The sequence below is a fragment of the Aquarana catesbeiana genome, linkage group LG06, assembly GCF_042186555.1.
Source record: "Aquarana catesbeiana isolate 2022-GZ linkage group LG06, ASM4218655v1, whole genome shotgun sequence".
NCBI lineage: Eukaryota > Metazoa > Chordata > Amphibia > Anura > Ranidae > Aquarana > Aquarana catesbeiana.
Genome location: NC_133329.1, coordinates 82648537 through 82668936, shown reverse-complemented (window position 1 = coordinate 82668936; position 20400 = coordinate 82648537). Strand labels below are relative to the sequence as shown.

General features: G+C 42.6%; 1 protein-coding gene across 1 annotated transcript in view; it reads left to right on the top strand.

Moving 5' to 3' along the window:
* Positions 1–1695: 1695 nt before the first annotated feature.
* The window catches only part of PDIA2 (protein disulfide isomerase family A member 2), a 46075-nt gene continuing 27370 nt past the window's right edge, over positions 1696–20400 (top strand). Inside the window, exons 1-4 of the mRNA XM_073636322.1 lie at positions 1696–2061; positions 14812–15018; positions 15184–15317; positions 16673–16810. Coding sequence (XP_073492423.1) covers positions 1698–2061; positions 14812–15018; positions 15184–15317; positions 16673–16810 — 843 coding nt within the window. The 5' untranslated portion in view covers positions 1696–1697. The remainder of the gene's footprint in view (positions 2062–14811; positions 15019–15183; positions 15318–16672; positions 16811–20400) is intronic.

Here is a 20400-nt window from a genome sequence, read left to right as displayed (position 1 = left end):
CCAAATGGAAAGAACATGGCACAACAGCAAACCTGCAAAGAGACGGCCGCACACCAAAACTCACGGACCAGGCAAGGAGGGCATTAATCAGAGAGGCAATACAGAGACCTAAAGTAACCCTGGAGGAGTTGCAGAGTTCCACAGCAGAGACTGGAGTATCTGTACATAGGACGACAATAAGCCGTACGCTCCATAGAGTTGGCTTTATGGCAGAGTGGCCAGAAGAAAACCATTACTTTCATCAAAAACAACATGGCGCGTTTTGAGTTTGCGAAAAGGCATGTGGGAGACTCCCAAAATGTATGGAGGAAGGTGCTCTGGTCTGATGAGACTAAAATTGAACTTTTTGGCCATCAAAGAAAACGCTATGTCTGGCACAAAACCAACACATCACATCACCCAAAGAACACCATCCCCACGGTGAAACATGGTAGCAGCATCATGCTGTGGGGATGTTTTTCAACAGTCAGGACTGGGAAACAGGTCAGAGTTGAAGGAAAGATGGATGGTGCTAAATACAGGGATATTCTTGAGCAAAACCTGTACCACTCTGTGTGATTCGAGGCTAGGGTGGAGGTTCACCTTCCAGCAGGACAATGACCCGAAACACACTACTAAAGCAACACTTTAAGTGTGGTTTAAGGGGAAATATGTAAATGTATTGGAATGGCCTAGTCAAAGCCCAAACCTCAATCCAATAGAAAATCTGTGGTCAGACCATCCAACTTGAAGGAGCTGGAGCAGTTTTGCAAGGAGGAATGGGCAAAAATCCCAGTGGTAAGATGTGGCAAGCTCATAGAGACTTATCCAAAGCGGCTTGGAGCTGTGATAGCTGCAAAAGGTGGCTCTACAAAGTATTGACTTTAGGGGTGTGAATAGTTATGCACATTGACTTTTTCTGTTATTTTGTCCTATTTGTTGTTTGCTTCACAATAAAAAAAAAAAAAATCTTCAAAGTTTTGGGCATGTTCTGTAAATTAAATGATGCAAATCCTCAAACAATCCATGTTAATTCTAGGTTGTGAGGCAACAAAACATGAAAAATGCCAAGGGGGGTGAATACTTTTGCAAGGCACTGTATTATCTGCATCTGTTTATAACTACTATAACTTATAATCAGTTTTTTTTTTTTTTTTTTTTTTATATCTGTGTCCTTCACTTCCTGTTTCCCGGGAAGTGAGAAAAAAAATCCCTTCAAGGTGAGGGAATCCCAGGTTGTCACCAAAACTAGCGTCCCCATCAGAATATTTCCTGTTCTGGAGACAATCTAAAATTTGGGATATTCTTTCACTTTTGGTGATAATGGTCACCAGGACAAATAGGGTAAATCTTCCTAATGGGGGCACAGGCAGCAATAGAAACCTGACAGGTTCTAATTCCTCTCCACTTTATCCACATTATCCAAAACTATAAAAAAACAAAAATTCTTTTAGTTCTACTTTAAGATCTAGATTCCTTCCATGCCCACCCGGTCATGACCAGTCATCTATAAAATCATAATCCGACCATGTATTGCTGATCAGGAATCCTCGAATGGGATTACAGGATAAAATTAACAGGTTTTCATTGTAGCTCAGGTTGTAGTAGAATGTTTTGTGTGGTTGAATAACTAAGCATTTACTCACTTTGCCCTTCAAGATTTGGCATCTGCAGTCTCGGAGTTTGATAGGTCCAGGTAAATATTTAAACAAACCATAATGTGTGTTCCCAAAGCCAGTAGCAAATTTCCACGAGTGCCGACGAGGTCAGCGTCACAGGCTCGAGCCTTTATCTGCTGCCCCCGTGTTTACCTCCCTCCTCTGAGGCTTCTACCAGTTCTCCAGACTGACCCTACTCTTCCTCCTCTCACTATGAGGTTGGTCCACCTTCTACTGCTCGGCCTTTTCTCCTTCTGCTATGTTATAGCTGAAGACTCAAAAAATGACACTTCTGCGGAGTCCTCTGAGACGTCTAGCGAGGAAAAGAGTGATGACATTCTAGAAGAGGACAATGTCCTGGTCCTGAATGCCAAGAACTTCAACAATGCTCTGCAGACCTACAAGTATCTTTTAGTTGAATTTTGTAAGTATCAAGAAGTCATCTTTCCTTATAATCCTTCATGCTACTTGCATCTTCTGTATTTCATTACCAAATTTCTGAAATTCACTATGTGAAGTAAAAAATGTACTTTGCAAATGGAAAAAACACCTACCTGAATGGCAACTAGATTCCTGGTTTAGGCTTCGTACAGAGCCTGCGAGTCGATGTCCTGGGACGCACTCCCGCTGCGTACAGCTGCCCATTGAGATGCATATGATGAGGAGGTGGCATAAAGACATGCATGTGCATAAATGCATAGATAATGTCCATCTGGACCATATGTCTGTCCAGATACTTTAGTATACCCTCACATCTTCTAATTCATCTCAGTAGGCATCTGTACAAGGTGGCAGCGGGTCCCGGGAGAGTTATTACGCAGACTCTGTGTGCTGCATGCCCATGTGCATGAAGTTGTACTATTGTCAAACCAAAGAAGCTTTGGAGTCTATTTTGTCTCTATAGGTTAACCAACTTTCCTCTGCCTTACTACACAAAGCTCCAAAATATTTCTCCCCAGGTCCCCTTGTCCATATAGTGAGATTGATTTACTAAAAGAGTAAAGCATGTTCGCTTTCAAAGTGAATTTTCATTTACGTTGGTGAATGTAAAGGATACCCAATCATGCAAGAAAGAAAAAAAGAACTGGATTTTTGCTTGCACATAATTGGATAGTTGAAATCAGCTTGACTTCACCTTATTCACTATGTGAAGTAAAAAAAATTTACTTTGCAAATGGAAAAAAACACCTAGCTTAGTGAATTTGTGACTTCAATTACCCAATCATGTGCAAGAGAAAAAAATTTTAGTTTTTTTGGGAGTTTTTTTTATGTTTCTTTTTTGCTTGCACATGCTAACTGAAGTTACCACTACTTCTCTTCCTTCACTTAGCTAAGTGATTTTTCTCTTTGCAAAGTGAATTTTTACTTCACTTAGTGAATGATGTTAAGATGTGCTAATTTGGATCCTCCAATCGTGTGCAAGCAAAAATCCATTTTTTTTTCTATTTTGTTTGCGCATGATTGGGTATTTCCATTGATTTTACCCTTTATTCCTCCATAATTAAAACATCACATCACAAACATCAAAACATCATAAGAAAAATCACTTAGCTCAATGAATGGGGTGGAACAAAGGATAAAAAGACTTTGATAATACCCAATCATGTGCATACTTTTTTTTTTTTAAATGCGTTTTTGTCAATGTCTTAGTTCTTAAAGGGAATTTCAGAACTATCCAGGAAAGGAAAACGTTTGAACTAAGAATGATACTTCTTTTTGACACGAAGAATAATGGCCTGAATTTAGATATTGGTTTCCTTACACATTATGCTAAAGTTTTACGACCGCTCTGTGATTAGTATCCCCCCTGCATTCCCCCCTAGCTCTCCCTCTGTCTAACTCTGCTGCTATCTTTATTACCATTGATTTGTATGTGTTTGGTTTTCTCTTTTTTTTTTTTTTCTTCTTCTTTAACATTCTGCTTAAAAATTTGTGAATCAGTACTGCTTGGACCTTGAAGAAGGGGACATACCCTGAAAGCTTGTCCTGAAAAATTGTATGTTAGTGCAAATAAAAAAAGTATCAAGGACAGTACTCAATTTTCTCTGTCACAATTGCACTAATACGGCTACAATCAAATCAAGTATGCTTGCACCATGAATTGCAAGAAAAAATCTATTTTTTTTTTTTTTTGCTTGCATATGATTGGACAATTGAAGTCAGCATAACTTTACCTTATTCACTAAGCTAAGACCCCTTTCACACTGAGACGCTTTCACGCTAAAAAAAAAGCGTCTGAAAAGCTCAGGAAAACCTATTTTAATTAAAATCAATGAATGCTTTCACATTGGGGCAGTGCGCTGGCAGGGTGGTGAAAACCCGCCCCTCTCCATTGAAATGAATGGAAAGCTCTTCAAAAGCGCCTGAAAAGCTCTTCAAAAGTGCTCAGTGTGTTAATGGCAGTTTACAAGCGCCTCAGTGTGAAAGAGGCCTAAGTACAAATTCACTTTGCAAAGAGAAAAAAACACTTCGCATAGTGAACGAGGTGAAGTTGTGTTGACTTCAACCATCCAATCAAGTGCAAGCAAAAATCCTGTTTTTTTTTTTTTTCACTTGCACATGATTGGATAACTGAAGTCTCCACTACTTCACCTCCTTTGCTAAGCTGAGTGATTTTTCTATTTGCAAAGTGAATATTTACCTAGTGAATGAGGTGAAGTTGTTCTGACTTCAGTCATGTGCAAGAAAAAAAATCCATGTTTTATTTTGCTTGCACATGATTGGGTATTTCCAGTGATTTTACCCTTTAATTTTGCTTGCACATTATTGGACAATTGAAGTCAACACAACTTTACCTGATTCACTAAGTAAAAATTCACTTTGAAGAGTAAAATCACTTAGGCTGTCCATACATTATACAATTTTCCTTTAGATTTTCCAAAACTATATAATATGAGGTCAAACCTAAACACTTTCAATTTGTATGCAATCAGGCAGGCCCTCTCTACATAGTTGAAGGTAAATCTAAAGGAAATTGAACAAGACAACTGTATAATTTATCTTTAGGTTGGTAAATGAAGTGGAACAAAGGGTAAAACCACTTTAAAAATACCAAATCACGTGCAAGGAGAAAAAAAAAAAAAGTTTTGCTTGCACATGATTGGATGGTTGATGCAAGCAAAAAAGCAACCAGCATTTTCTTAATGGCAGCCTCTAACACTTATGACACTTGAGAGAACATTGAACAGAGTAAAAAGTAATAATTTATTAAACATTTCATAGTACAAAAAATGCATGAGATCAATGTCCAAATATATTACAGACATAAATACATAAGGCTGACATGTAACATTCATGTATTTGTGCAGTTCATATTATGGAGGTAGAATGATATTCCCTATAAATGCATGATAGAGCTTAAAATTATGTATCCAGGCATCTTTAGAAAGACTTCCTCTTTAGGTAAAGTTTAAAAAAAATATCAAATCTTTTTATGGGGTGGGGAAATGAGCCTTTCATTGATTCTGTGGGAAGCTGACAGGTGAGCGACATTCTATGAAGGCCAATTCCCGGCCCCAACCCCCCAACCTCAGGTGTACATTTTCCCAGCAGTGACATAACATCGGCATTCATAGGGTTTCGCTTGTAGAATTCTCTATAAGTTTCTAAAGCTCTGACAGCCTTGAGAACAACCATTCTCAGCCTGGGTTTTGTTTCTTTACATGTTTGTAGGGGTTCTTTGACCTGTGCTTGATTGACCTCCCATCTGATGGTGTCTGCATAGATTATGGGCCAATGTCACTTAAAGGAGCCAGCAGCATGACACCAATGATCTTTTTTTAACTGTCTGTATTGGGGTATTCTGACCATCAGTGTAAGGGCAGCATTTTCCCTACTGACCACCAATGTAAGGAGCATTCTTCCCACTGACCACCAATGTAAGGAGCATTCTTTTCACTGACCACCAATATAAGGAACATTCTTCTCACTGATCACCAATGTAAGGAACATTCTTCTCACTGACCACCAATGTAAGGAACATTCTTCCCACTGACCTCCAATGTAAGGGGCAATCTTCTCACTGATCACCAATGTAAGGAACATTCTTCTCACTGACCACCAATGTAAGGAACATTCTTCCCACTGACCACCAATGTAAGGAGCATTCTTCCCACTGATCACCAATGTAAGGGGCAATCTTCTCACTGATCACCAATGTAAGGAACATTCTTCCCACTGATCACCAATGTAAGGAACATTCTTCCCACTGATCACCAATGTAAGGAATATTCTTCCCACTGATCACCAATGTAAGGAATATTCTTCCCACTGATCACCAATGTAAGGGGCAATCTTCTCAATGACCACCAATGTAAGGAACATTCTTCTCACTGATCACCAATGTAAGGGGCATTCTTCTCACTGATCACCAATGTAAGAAGCATTCTTCCCACTGATCACCAATGTAAGGAACATTCTTCCCACTGATCACCAATGTAAGGAGCATTCTTCCCACTGACCACCAATGTAAGGAGCATTCTTCCCACTGACCACCAATGTAAGGAGCATTCTTCCCACTGATCACCAATGTAAGGAACATTCTTCCCACTGATCACCAATGTAAGGAGCATTCTTCCCACTGACCACCAATGTAAGGAGCATTCTTCTCACTGACCACCAATATAAGGAGCATTCTTCCCACTGATCACCAATGTAAGGAATATTCTTCCCACTGATCACCAATGTAAGGAACATTCTTCCCAATGATCACCAATGTAAGGAACATTCTTCCCACTGACCACCAATGTAAGGAATATTCTTCCCACTGACCACCAATGTAAGGAACATTCTTCCCACTGATCACCAATGTAAGGGGCAATCTTCTCACTGACCACCAATGTAGGGGGCATTCTTCCCACTGACCACCAATGTAAGAATCATTCTTCACACTGACGACCAATGTAATTATAAAGATTTCCTGCACCTGGATTCAGGTATATAAAAAAAGTGACTTTTGTCCTTAACAGCCATCAAATTGTTTCTTTCCTCCAACCTCCCCTACTAAAAGTACAATGAGGTTGTATGGACAGTACTGTGCAAAAGTTTTAGGCAAGTATAAAAATGCTGTAAATTAGGAACTTTTTTCAGAAAAAGAAGTGTTAATAGTTTTTTTTTTAATCAAATTACAAAATGCAAAGTGAGCGAACAGAAGAGAAATCCAAACTGAATCAATATTTGGTGTGACCCTCTTTGCCTTCAAAACAGCATCAGTTCTGTTAGGTACACTTGCACACAGTTTTTGAAGGAACTCGGCAGGTAGGTTGTTCCAAACATCTTGGAGAACTAACCACAGATCTTCTGTAGATGTAGGTTGCCTCAAATCCTTCTGTCTCTTCATGTAATCCCAGACAGATTCCATGATGAGATCGGGGCTCTGGGGGTGGGGGTGAACTATTACTTCCTGGACTACCTTGTAGTTCTTAATGACATTGGCTGTATGTTTGGGGTCGTTGTCCTGCTGCCAGTGGCGTTGCTAGGGGCTGGCTTCTGGGGCTATAGCCCTGAATCTGGGGCCCATAGCCCCATGTCTCTTACAGGGGCGGATCCGGGGGGGGGGCAACGGGTCAATGCCCCCCTGAGAAAGTAGCGGGTGTGCAGGACGGTGAGTGGGCCCCATGGGTGATGGGCAGGACAGTGAGCGGGTGGCCAATCAAGTGAGCAGACGGGCGAGCAGGGAGATGACATCATCTCTCACCGCCTGCCCTGCATCACTGCAATTCCGCCCTCACTGTGCAGCCATGGGAAGCAGAGAGATTACATCATCTCTCACTGCCCGCCCTCACTCTGGGACACCAGGGAGACAATCACTGACAAGTGTCAAACCAAATCTTGTGGTAAGTGACAATCCGCATCTTGTGGCAAGTGACAATCTGCATCTTGTGGTAAGTGACAATCCACATCTTGTGGCAAGTGACAAGCTGCATCTGGTGGCAGGTGATGTTGCAAATGACAAGCTGCATCTGGTGGTAAGTGACAAGCTGAATCTGGTGGCATTTGACGGTGGCAATTGACACGCTCAGGGCTCCCACTGATTCTGCATTATGGTGACTTGAACTATTTTATTTTATATTACAATGTAATAATAGAAGTAATGCGCCTCAATCTTCCTGACACCATACCAACCATGGTGCCATGATGATTGAAGCGCCAATACCATGGGGGCCCTAATGTATTGAGGGGGGCTCTGGGGATCCTAATGTAAGTGGGGGGCTCTCTAGGGACCCTGATGTAAGTGGGGCTCTCTTTTGTAGAACTAGCAACGCCCCTACCTACTGCAGAATAAATTTGGGGCCAATCACACACCTCCCTGATGGTATGGCATGATGGATAAGTAAATGGGTAAATGCGCTCCACTGAACCGGAAACTGGAAGTCCGATACCGGTACTGATGTCATCTGTGGTGAACCATGCCCCAATGCGTTTTGTCCATGTTGACGTCTTCAGGAGGCAGTGCTCATATACTCCCTATCTTTCTGCAGGTGGATAGCATAATATACATTATCTCACAAAAGTGAGTACAGCCCTAACTTTTTTGTAAATATTTTATTATATCTTTTCATGTGACAACACTGAAGAAATGACACTTTGCTACAATGTAAAGTAGTGAGTGCACAGCTTGTATAACAGTGTAAATTTGCTGTCCCTGCAAAATAACTCAACACACAGCCATTAATGTCTAAACTGCTGGCAACAAAAGTGAGTACACCCCTAAGTGAAAATGTCCAAATTGGGCCCAAAGTGTCAATATTTTGTGCAGCCACTATTATTTTCCAGCACTGCCTTAACCCTCTTGGGCATGAAGTTCACCAGAGCTTCACGGAGTCCTCTTCCACTCCTCCATGACGACATCACGGAGCTGGTGGAAGTTAGAGACCTTGCGCTCCTCCACCTTCCAGTTGAGGATGCCCCACAGATGCTCAATAGGGTTTAGGTCAGGAGACATGCTTGGCCAGTCCATCACCTTTACCCTCAGCTTCTTTAGCAAGGCAGTGGTCGTCTTGGAGGTGTGTTTGGGGTCGTTATTATGTTGGAATACTGCCCTGTGGCCCAGTCTATGAAGGGAGGGGATCCTGCTCTGCTTCAGTATGTCACAGTACATGTTGGCATTCATGGTTCCCTCAATGATCTGTAGCTCCCCAGAGCCAGCAGCACTCATGCAGCCCCAGACCATGACACTCCCACCACCATGCTTGACTGTAGGCAAGACACACTTGACTTTGTACTCCTCACATGGTTTCCGCCACACACGCTTGACACCATCTGAACCAAATAAGTTTATCTTGGTCTCATCAGACCACAGGACATGGTTCCAGTAATCCATGTCCTTAGTCTCCTTGTCTTCAGCAAACTGTTTGCGGGCTTTCTTGAGCTTCATCTTTAGAAGAGGCTTCCTTCTGGGATGACAGCCATGCAGACCAATTTGATGCAGTGTGCGGCGTATGGTCTGAGCACTGACAGGCTGACCCCCCCACCCCTTCAACCTATGCAACAATGCTGGCAGCAGTCATACGTCCATAGGCGTGCGCAGGGAGTGTGCCAGGTGTGCCTGGGCACACCCTAATCACTATGTGTGGTGCCAATTACCCCTACTGTCCAGGCTTCCCCCACCTTATTGCCCCCTCCCACCCCACAGTGCTGCTGGCTTCCCTCCTCGCCTTTCCCCCCGGCTGCTGTAGGGTGAATTTCAGGATGGGGCTAAGGGGCTAGTAAATATGTAATTTATCGATCCCTTCCTTTTTTAAATGAACACAGTGAACACACTCACTCACTGTGTCCATTCATAACCAAAGCATAATAAACTGTGTTTACTATGCTTCAGTTTGTGAATGAACAGGAAGCCGCTCAGTACTTCCCATTCAATCACTGTCCTGTGCAGCTGAGGCTACAAAGAAAGGCATTAGTGTTTGAGCTTTGGGGTGCACACCCTAATGCAATAGGCTACGCACACCTATGCATACGTCTATTTCCCAAAGACAACCTCTGGATATGACGCTGAGCACGTGCACTCAACTTCTTTGGTGGACCATGGCGAGGCCTGTTCTGAGTGGAACCTGTCCTGGTAAACCACTGTATGGTCTTGGCCACCGTGCTGCAGCTCAGTTTCAGGGTCTTGGTAATCTTCTTATAGACTAGGCCATCTTTATGTAGAGCAACAATAATTTTTTTCAGATCCTCAGAGGGTTCTTTGCCGTGAGGTGCCATGTTGAACTTCCAGTGACCAGTATGTGAGAGCGAAAACACCAAATTTAACACACCTGCTCCCCATTCACACCTGAGACCTTGTAACACTAACGAGTCACCTGACACTGGGGAGGGAAAATGGCTTATTGGGCCCAATTTTGTTGCCAGCGGTTTAGACATTAATGGCTGTGTGTTGAATTATTTTGAGGGGACAGCAAATTTACACTGTTATACAAGCTGTACACTCACTACTTTACATTGTAGAAAAGTGTCATTTCTTCAGTATTCGCATGAAAAGATATAATAAAATATGTGAGGGATGTACTCACTTTTGTGAGATACTGTATATCTTAAGCATTTACAGACCTTTTAAATATCAAAAGGTCCTGTAATTTTGGTAAGTTTTCTGGCTTATGGGGAAGTGAGTACTTTGGCACTTTATTTGGAGCACTTTGCAGATTGGTGAAGAGAAGTGGAACTTAATTTGCATACGGAGAACGATTTATTTAATTTTTTTTTAGAAAGAACGCACAGTATTTTGTCACTTTAAATATTAATCCTTGCACAGTGCGTGGCTCTTTCGAGAATGTTGAAGCCACTTTATTTTGATAATAATTTGCACAATTTCGTGTTTGCACGTAGGCATTTATTTGATGGGTATTTGTTTGGTTGTAATTATTTGCACAAGATGAATTGATTTATTGTGGAATATACAAGGGTTCTTCAAAAAGTTTCTTTGAAGAACCTTCTTATAAGAGTATACATTGTTCCATCCTCAGTATTATTGCATTTTTTATTTTAATTATTCCATTTTAGTTAAAGCGGAGGTCCGCCCTCTGCTGCAAAAATTAAAAGCCAGCAGCTGCACATACTGTAGCTGCTGACTTTTAATAATCGGACACTTACCTGTCCTGGAGTCCAGTGATGTCAGCACCGCAGCTGATGTTTGTATCACTGTCGGGTGCTGCCGCCGCCATTGCGTGTAAGGGAACCCGGCAGTGAAGCCTTTCAGCTTCACACCAGGGAACCCTACTGCGCATGAGCGAGGCCCGCTCCTCTGTCCTACTGGCCCGGCGGCCGGGGAAGGAGGAGGGAGGAGGAGGGAGCCCGTTCGATGATGCAAATACCCGCGGCTGAGGTTTCGGAAGTGGAACAGGATACCTGTGAAAGACAGGTATCTTGCCCCCGCCCAAAAGGTGCCAAATGTGGCACCTGAGGGGGGAAGGAGTACAACGAGCGGAAGTTCCACTTTTAGGTGGAACTCTGCTTTAATGATTCCTTTAGCACTCTGATGAAGGGAGAGTTTTGACCCCTGAAACACATTGGATTTCTCTACATTAAAGACACACTGGAAATACAATAGATCTGGTGGTGCTCTCATCCATTCTACGTTCTTTGGACCCGGTTGACAGAGAGCGGCCTCTAAAATTTGGATTTCAATCCCTTTTCTCTTCTACCTTTGGGTCCATCGCCCTACCAACACGGCTATTGTATTCCAGTCAAAGGGACCCTATGACTAAGCCCTGGTGGGCAGGGGGCGAAATGCATCAGTGTGTATGGTTTGGTAGAGATGTGTAGACTGATGCTGCACTTTATCGTTTATTTACCTGGGCTGGTCGGGATTAGTGGCGATCCTTTCCTCTTAACACTTGTTACCACAAGTCATGGAAATTCACTTGCTCCATGTGTGATGTCACTCATTGTTAATGGTAGGGCCCATGGGCGTGCACAGGGGGTGTGCCTGGGCACACCCTAATCACTCTGTGTGGTGCCGATTCCCCCTACTGCCCAGGCTTCACCCCGCGTTGCGCCTCCCACTGTAGTGCTGCTGGCTTACCCCCTCTGCTCTCCCGCAGGTACTGTGGGGGATGTTTCAGGATGGAGAGCAGTGGAAGGCGCTAGTAAATTTGTAATTTACCGGCCTTCTCCTTTTATAAATGAACACACCATAAGGCACTCACTATGTTCAATCATAACTGAAACACATTAATCACTTCAGCCCCGCTAGATTTTACCCCCCTCCTGACCAGAGCATGTTTTGCGATTCGGCAGTGTCTCGGTATAGCTGACAATTGCGCGGTCGTGCAACGCTGTACCCAAACAAAATTGACAGCCTTTTTTTCTCCACAAATAGAGCTTTCTTTTGGTGGTATTTGATCATCTCTGCGGTTTTTATTTTTTGCGCTATAAACAAAAAAAAGAGCAACAATTTTGAAAAAAAAGCAATATTTTTTACTTTTTGCTATAATAAATATCCCCAAAAAATATATATAAAACAAATGTTTTCCTCAGTTTAGGCCGATATGTATTCTTCTACTTATTTTTTGGAAAAGCAATAAGCGTATATTGATTGGTTTGCGCAAATCGCGTCTACAAAATAGGGGATAGATTTATGGCATTTTTATTATTATTATTTTTTTTTTTACTAGTAATGGTGGCAATCTGCGATTTTTATTGGGACTGCGACATTATGGCGGATACATCGGACACTTTTGACACTATTTTGGGACCATTGTCATTTATACAGAGTTCAGTGCTATAAAAACGCACTGATTACTATATAATTGATACTGGCAGGGAATGGGTTACACACTAGGGGGCGATCAAGGGGTTAAGTGTGTCCTAGGGAGTGATTCTAACTGTGGGAGGGAGGGGCTACCACTGACATGACAGTGATCACTGCTCCTGATGACAGGGAGCAGTAGATCTCTGTCATGTCACTAGACAGAACGGGGAAATGCCTTGTTTACATAGGTATCTCCCCATTCTGCCGCTCCGTGACACGACTGTGGGACACCGGCTGACGTCGAGTCCGCGGCACGCACGCACACCCACAATGCCACGTCTTAAAGGGGACGTACCTGTATGCCCATTTGCGCAGCCGTGCCATTGTGCCGACGTATATCGTCATGCGCTGGTCGGCAACCGGTTAACGCGATGCAGGTTAACGTGTACCATAACGAGTGCGCATTATTGCAATGAAATGGGGAACTTACATGTGAATGGGCCCTCAAGCTCTGCCAGATATTAAATGCTTTCTGTGACCCCGGTTTAAGAGATTTCCCTTCACTTTCTGTGTGGTCACCTGCACAGGAAGTGAGCAGAGAAGAGAACACAAAGGTCAATAAAAGCATGTTTTTAGAGGAGTGTTGCAAGCTTTATTGTCGTATTATTATTGTACACTTTTCACATGGTGTGCCAACTCCATAATCACATCCTGGGGCTGGCTTGGCTTGTCTCTTAAGCAAATAATTATGCCAACAACAGGAACACCGCACACTGCAATGCAAAATGAAATTCTTCCTTTATTAAAACAGACAGCTTTGAGAAAGTGTTCCATCTAGAGCGAAACGTGTCGGAGTACATTCTGTTCCTGCTTGCTATTTTAATGAAGGAAAAATATTATTTTACACCTCCATCATGTGTGGTGTTCCTGCTGTTGGTAGAAATAAATTGCTATTACTGTTTGTGACCCAGTTGGAGACATTTCCTTTCCCTTTCCCTTCTAATGTGGTCACCAAGACAGGAAGTTAAGGTAAATCTTCCCAGTGGGGAGGGAACCCAGACACCAAGGGTTTCTGACTCTTCCCAAGTCAATCCAATACTAGAACAAAAAGTTGTCATGGAAGGGTGGAGAGATATTTCCTTAACCTTAAATTGGCTTTAGAGTCACTGGGATCCACCCTGATCTCTTCATATTGCGTCCATCATATACTAGGTCATTCAGATCTAACCCTTTGCCTGCATTTTAGCTCCTGGTCATATTAATAATTAAAGGAGTCTTCGCACCTTAGGGGTCTATTTTTAAAAAATTTGCTGCACAAATGTTAGAAGCATTCATGCAAGCTGAACAAAATACACTAATTACCAAAAGTATTGTGACACCTGCCTTTACACACACATGTACTTTAATGGCATCCCAGTCTCAGGGTTCAATATTGAGTTGGCCCGCCCTTTGTAGCTATAACAGCTTCAACTCTTCTGGGAAGGCTGTCCACAAGGTTTAGGAGTGTGTCTATGGGAATGTTTGACCATTCTTCCAGAAGCGCATTTGTCAGGTTAGGCACTGATGTTGGACAAGAAGGCCTGGCTCACAGTCTCTGCTCTTATTCATCCCAAAGGTGTTCTATCGGGTTGAGGTCAGGACTCTGTGTAGGCCAGTCAAGTTCCTCCACCCCAAACTCGCTCATCCATGTCTTTATGGACCTTGCTTTGTGCACTGGTGCTCAGTCATGTTGGAACAGGAAGGGGCCGTCCCCAAACTGTTCACACAAAGTTGGGAGCATGACATTTTTCAAAATATTTTGGTATGGTGACGAATTTAGAGTTTCCTTCACTGGAACTAAGGGGCCAAGCCCAACCCCTGAAAAACAACCCCACACCATAATCCCCCCTCCACCACATGATTTGGCCCAGTACACAAAGCAAGGTCCATAAAGACATGGATGAGCGAGTTTGGGGTGGAGGAACTTGACTGGCCTACACAGAGTACTTACCTCAACTTTATAGAACACCTTTGAGGTGAATTAGAGCAGAGACTGCGAGCCAGGCCTTCTCGTCCAACATCAGTCCCTGAGCTCACAAATGCTCTTCTGGAAGAATGGTCAAACATTCCCATAGACACCCTTCTAAACCTTGTTTACAGCCTTCCCAGAAGAGTTGAAGCTGTTATAGCTGCAAAGGGTGGGCCAACTCAATATTGAACCCTACGGACTAAGACTGGGATGCCATTAAAAATCATGTGCGTGTAAAGGCAGGTGTACCAATATTTTTGACAATATAGTGTATTTAGCGGTTGAGTCTGAGCAGGACCCGTTCATAAAGTGAGTGTGATTTGGACGCACCTACCCAGAAAATGGGCTGACAAATTGAGAACCATGGGGGCGGTTGACAGTGTCCCAGGATCTGGAGACATAATGTACAGTGTTGTTATAGGGGCAGGAGCGCCTCCCCAAGCTTCTATATGTGAACATCTATGTCTTATCAATTTCAGATGCACCATGGTGTGGCCACTGCCAGGAACTCGCCCCCAAGTACAGCCAGGCGGCGGAGGCCCTGAAGAATCAGACATCAGAAGCCCGACTTGCCAAAGTGGACGCTACAGAGGAAAAAGAATTGGGCGATGAATTTGGAGTCAAGGGCTACCCCACCATCCTATTCTTTAAGGATGGAAACAGAACCAGTCGCATTGACTTTGGAGGTAATCTAACACTGCAGTGATATCATCACCTGGGAACTTTTGAAAATTGAAATTTCTGAGAATGGGGGCAGTGATAGGTGGTGGGTGGGGCTCATAGCAGCATAAGTAGTGCAGCAAATGGTGAGTGTTTCTGGATTGACATTCACTTTTGATTTCATCTCATAGGCCGAAGAGACACGGACGGAATCATCAAATGGATGCTGAGGAGAATGGAGTCCTCCACCATTACAATTGAAACGGCCGCTGAGGCAGAGGAGTTCATCAAGTCTCATGAGTATTCTGTTATCGCCTTCTTCCAGGTGGGTCGTCCTGGGCATGTCAGTTTTGGATGGAGTGACCAGTTTCAAGAAACCTACCCAGAATGTGCCGTTTCTCATTCTAAAAATGCTTGTTGCCTGGCGGTCATCCTTGAATACTTTCAGGCAAAGTTTACAGAAAAGGAACATCTGACATTTCTGATTTCCATGCTTGTTTAAGATCAGTGACTTTGAAAGTATCGAGATTGGAGGGTCGCATACACAGCCAGGCCACTAGCATTTTTAGGAGGGGGTCGGCAGTGGTAATGCAATTTCTCTTAAAGTGGTTATAAACCCTTACATGGTAAAAAATGGACAGTTTCCCCGGTGGGGCTTTAGACAGCAATATTTTGAAATCCAGAATAATATAAAAAAAAAAAAAAAAAAATTTGTATAACCAGTAAGTGCTTTTATTGAACCAAGAACAATTGTAATGTTATAATTCAATTGGCATTACAACATAGAGCGCTGGCCAAGTAGTACAATACATATTCCACAATATAAAGTTGACACATCTTTTACACAAAATTATATACAGTCATACATTTCCGGGCTGTTGACGGTATAAATCTCTGACGCGTTTCGACCTGTGTACGGTCATCATCAGGGGGATAGTTGGTTCTATAAAATACATTGAATATCTTCAAAATTTAAGAACATGTCATCATAAATCTCATTGTAAGGTTAAAAATGGTAGTATATTTACCGCTGAAAAGTAGAGGGAATAATTCTTTGGCCAGTAAAAGCCGTAAATGGATCCGGGGGGCCCCCGTCTCTCCCACATGTGTTTTTTCTCTTTATAAACCCTTACATATACTCTGTAAAATGACTGGCCTCAGGTGATACACAGAGATAAAACAAATCCTCCTACATACATTTTACCCGTCTATTTGCAGTCTTCTCTTCTCCACAGCCATTCAAAGTGTAGAATTTACAGTATATAGCTTGTCTGAGCTTATAGATAGCAGGGAGTGGGGAGCTGATATCACACTGCAGAGCTCAGTGAGCTGATTGGAGGGAAAGGACAGCCCTCCCCCCCCTTCACACAGCAACAGAGCTGAGGCTGTCAATCACAGGCTGTGTGCTGAAGGTCCCTCCCCTGTCACCTCCTTAGCTCTTGGTGTCAAGAAAACTTTTCAGAAGTGACTCATGCAGGTAGCAGAGGAATGAAGTAGCAGAGAGAGATTACAGTTAGTGCTCTGGATTCAGGCTACTTCACACTATAGAGGGTTATGCTTTGTTCATATTTCATGGCTGAGGTTTACAACCACTTTAAGAAAGATTTACTTGTGGAGTAACTTTAAGAAATCGATCTGTGTGGATCTGCATGTCATGAAGTGGATTCTGCTTCTCCCCAGGACCCTGAAGACGCCGATGTGAAGCTCTTTTATGAAGTTGCAACCACCGCTGAGGATTTCACCTTTGCCATCACACATAAGGAAGAATTATTACAGAAGTACGGGGTCACTGCAGACACTGTCATCTTCTTCACCAAGGTACAATATTCTCTGTTTTCTTTAACCAATTGCTATCCGAGGCAATTTTTTAATTTTTGCACACATGTTAAAATCAGCTTGAAAATAGTTACATAGTTAGTAAGGTTGAATAAAGACACCAGTCCATCCAGTTCAACCTGAGTGAGTGTGTGTCTACAACCCTGACCCTTGTCCCTAACCCTGTACATCGCACACTCACATCAGTCCCTACCCTCAATCCAAGGTCCCCATTCATATACTAGGGCCAATTTTGGACGGAAGCCAATTAACCTACCAGCATGTCTTTGGAGTGTGGGAGGAAACCGGAGTACCCGGAGGAAACCCACGCAGGCACAGGGAGAACATGCAAACTCCAGGCAGGTAGTGTCGTGGTTGGGATTCGAACCAGCGACCCTTTTTACTGCTAGGCGAGAGTGCTAACCACTGCACCACTGTGCCGCCCACTGCACCACTGTGCCGTCCACTTAGAAAATGACTTAGAAAATACCAAACATTATATATTTTCTGGTAAGCAGAGGCAACTTGGTTGTTGAAATTGTTATGTGATATTTTTGCACTCGTTTACTGACTGGAATGGTACCAGGTGATTGGAGAAAAGCCAATGTAGCACCAATATTTCAAAAGGACCCAAAATACATCGCTGGGAATTACAGACCAGTTAGCCTAACATAAATAGTATGTAAACTCTTGGAGGGGATGATAAGGGACTATATACAAGATTTTAGTAATGAGAACAGTATCATTAGCAGTAATCAGCATGGATTAATGAAGAATCTTTCTTGCCAAACCAATCTATTAACCTTCTATGAGGAGGTGAGTTGCCATCTAGATAAAGGAAGGCCCGTAGACGTGGTATATCTGGATTTTGCAAAAGCATTTGACACAGTTCCCTATAAACGTTTACTGTACAAAATAAGGTCCGTTGGCATGGACCATAGGGTGAGTACATGGATTGAAAACTGGCTACAAGGGCGAGTTCAGAGGGTGGTGATAAATTAGGAGTACTCAGAATGGTCAGGGGTGGGTAGTGGGGTTTCCCAGGGTTCTGTGCTGGGACCAATCCTATTTAATTTGTTCATAAACAACCTGGAGGATGGGGTAAACAGTTCAATCTCTGTATTTGCAGACGATACTAAGCTAAGCAGGGCAATAACTTCTCCGCAGGATGTGGAAAGAAGATCTGAACAAATTAATAGGGTGGGCAACTACATGGCACATGAGGTTCAATGTAGAAAAATGTAAAATAATGCATTTGGATGGCAAAAATATGAATGCAATCTATACACTGGGGGGAGAACCTCTGGGGGAATCTAGGATGGAAAAGGACCTGGGGGTCCTAGTAGATGATAGGCTCAGCAATGGCAGGCAATGCCAAGCTGCTGCTAATAAAGCAAACAGAATATTAGCATGCATTAAAAGGGGATCAACTCCAGACATAAAACGATAATTCTCCCGCTCTACAAGACTCTGGTCCGGCCGCACCTGGAGTATGCTGTCCAGTTCTGGGCACCAGTCCTCAGGAAGGATGTACTGGAAATGGAGCGAGTACAAAGAAGGGCAACAAAGCTAATAAAGAGTCTGGAGGGTATTAGGTATGAAGAAAGGTTGCGAGCACTGAACTTATTCTCTCTGGAGAAGAGACGCTTGAGAGGGGATATGATTTCAATATACAAATACTGTACTGGTGACCCCACAATAGGGATAAAACTTTTTTTGCGGAAGGGAGTTTAACAAGACTCGTGGCCACTCATTAAAATTAGAAAAGAGGTTTAACCTTAAACTACGTAGAGGGTTCTTTACTGTAAGAGCGGCAAGGATGTGGAATTCCCTTCCACAGGCGGTGGTCTCAGCGGGGGGCATTGATAGTTTCAAAAAACTATTATATAAGCACCTGAACGACCGCAACATACAGGGATATACAATGTAATACTGACATATAATCACACACATAGGTTGGACTTGATGGACTTGTGTCTTTTTTCAACCTCACCTACTATGTAACTATGTCTAATAAAAGAAAATTTTTCGGAAAAACTACACTAAAATAATTTTAGTGCATGCAACTACAATATAGTACAAAATGTAAAAGAGGATGTTGCGTCAAATAACAAGATACCAAACATGTCAAGATTGAAAATTGCATGTATCAATGAAATGGCCAAAAACTACGGTACCTAAATGTTTTTTTATAGTTGACACTTTAAAAGCCTTTACAGGTTATCAGTGTAGAGTTAAAGTAAAACTAAAGGCAAAACTTTTTTGTAGTTTTGGATAGAGTGCAGCGGGATTAAAACCCCTGTCAGTTTTTATTGCGGTCTGCCCCCCATTAGGGAGATTCACCCTCTATTTGTTCTGTTTACCATTATCATTGAAAGTGTTATGCCCCGTACACACGGTCGGACATTGATCGGAAATTCCGACAACAAAATCCATGGATTTTTTCCGACGGATGTTGGCTCAAACTTGTCTTGCATACACACGGTCACACAAAGTTGTCGGAAAATCCGATCGTTCTGAATGCGGTGACGTAAAACACGTACGTCGGGATTATAAACAGGGCAGTAGCCAATAGCTTTCGTCTCTTAATTTATTCTGAGCATGCGTGGCACTTTGTGCGTCGGATTTGTGTACACACGATCTGAATTTCCGACAACGGATTTTGTTGTCGGAAAATTTTATATCCTGCTCTCAAACTTTGTGGGTCGGAAATTCCGATGGAAAATGTGTGATGGAGCACACACACAGTCAGAATTTCCGACAACAAGGTCCTATCACACATTTTCCTTTGGAAAATCCGACGGTGTGTACGGGGCATAGTTAATAAAAATCCCAAATTTGGATTTGTCCCTAGAAAAGTAATAGAGGGGAAATCCTCCTATGGGGACACTAGTTCTGGTGACCTGGGGGTCCCCAAGGGATTCCCTTAATTTGCAGGGATTTCCTCTCACTTCCTGTTTTGGCTATGGGACAGGAAGTGAAGGAAAATCTCCCCAATGGGACAAAGAGGGCATAAATAAACCTTATAGGTGGTATAACTGTCCCCTATTTAAAATGAAAAAAAAAGTTTTGCCTATATTTATACTTTACCGGGGAATGATGGCCCTAGAATTATTGCTCTTACTCGTTTTCAGCAATACCTTACAGGTGTGGTGCAACCACTGTTTGCATACGTGTTCCAGACTTACACGTGTGTTTGCAATTGCATGTATGTGCACAGGAGATGGGGGCGCATTTACATTTTTTAAATGATTTTTATTTATTTTATTACTTTTTTTAAACTTTTAATTTTTTTTTCTTTCATTTAACTTTATTGCTATTATAAGGGAGCTAACAATCCCCCAATATGATAGCATTGGGCAGGTGACAGGTCCTCTCTATGGAGACATCGGGGGTCTATTAGACCCCTGATGTCTCCTCTGTTATCCAGTGCAATTAAAGTAGAAGTCCACCCTAACACTAAAATCCCTGCATCTACAGACATCCGTGATCTAAGACTAACCTATCTAGTCCTGTAAAGAAGAAATCAGTATATATATATATATATATATATATATACCTTTTTTGAAGCCGATCCGACCTGATCCCACGCT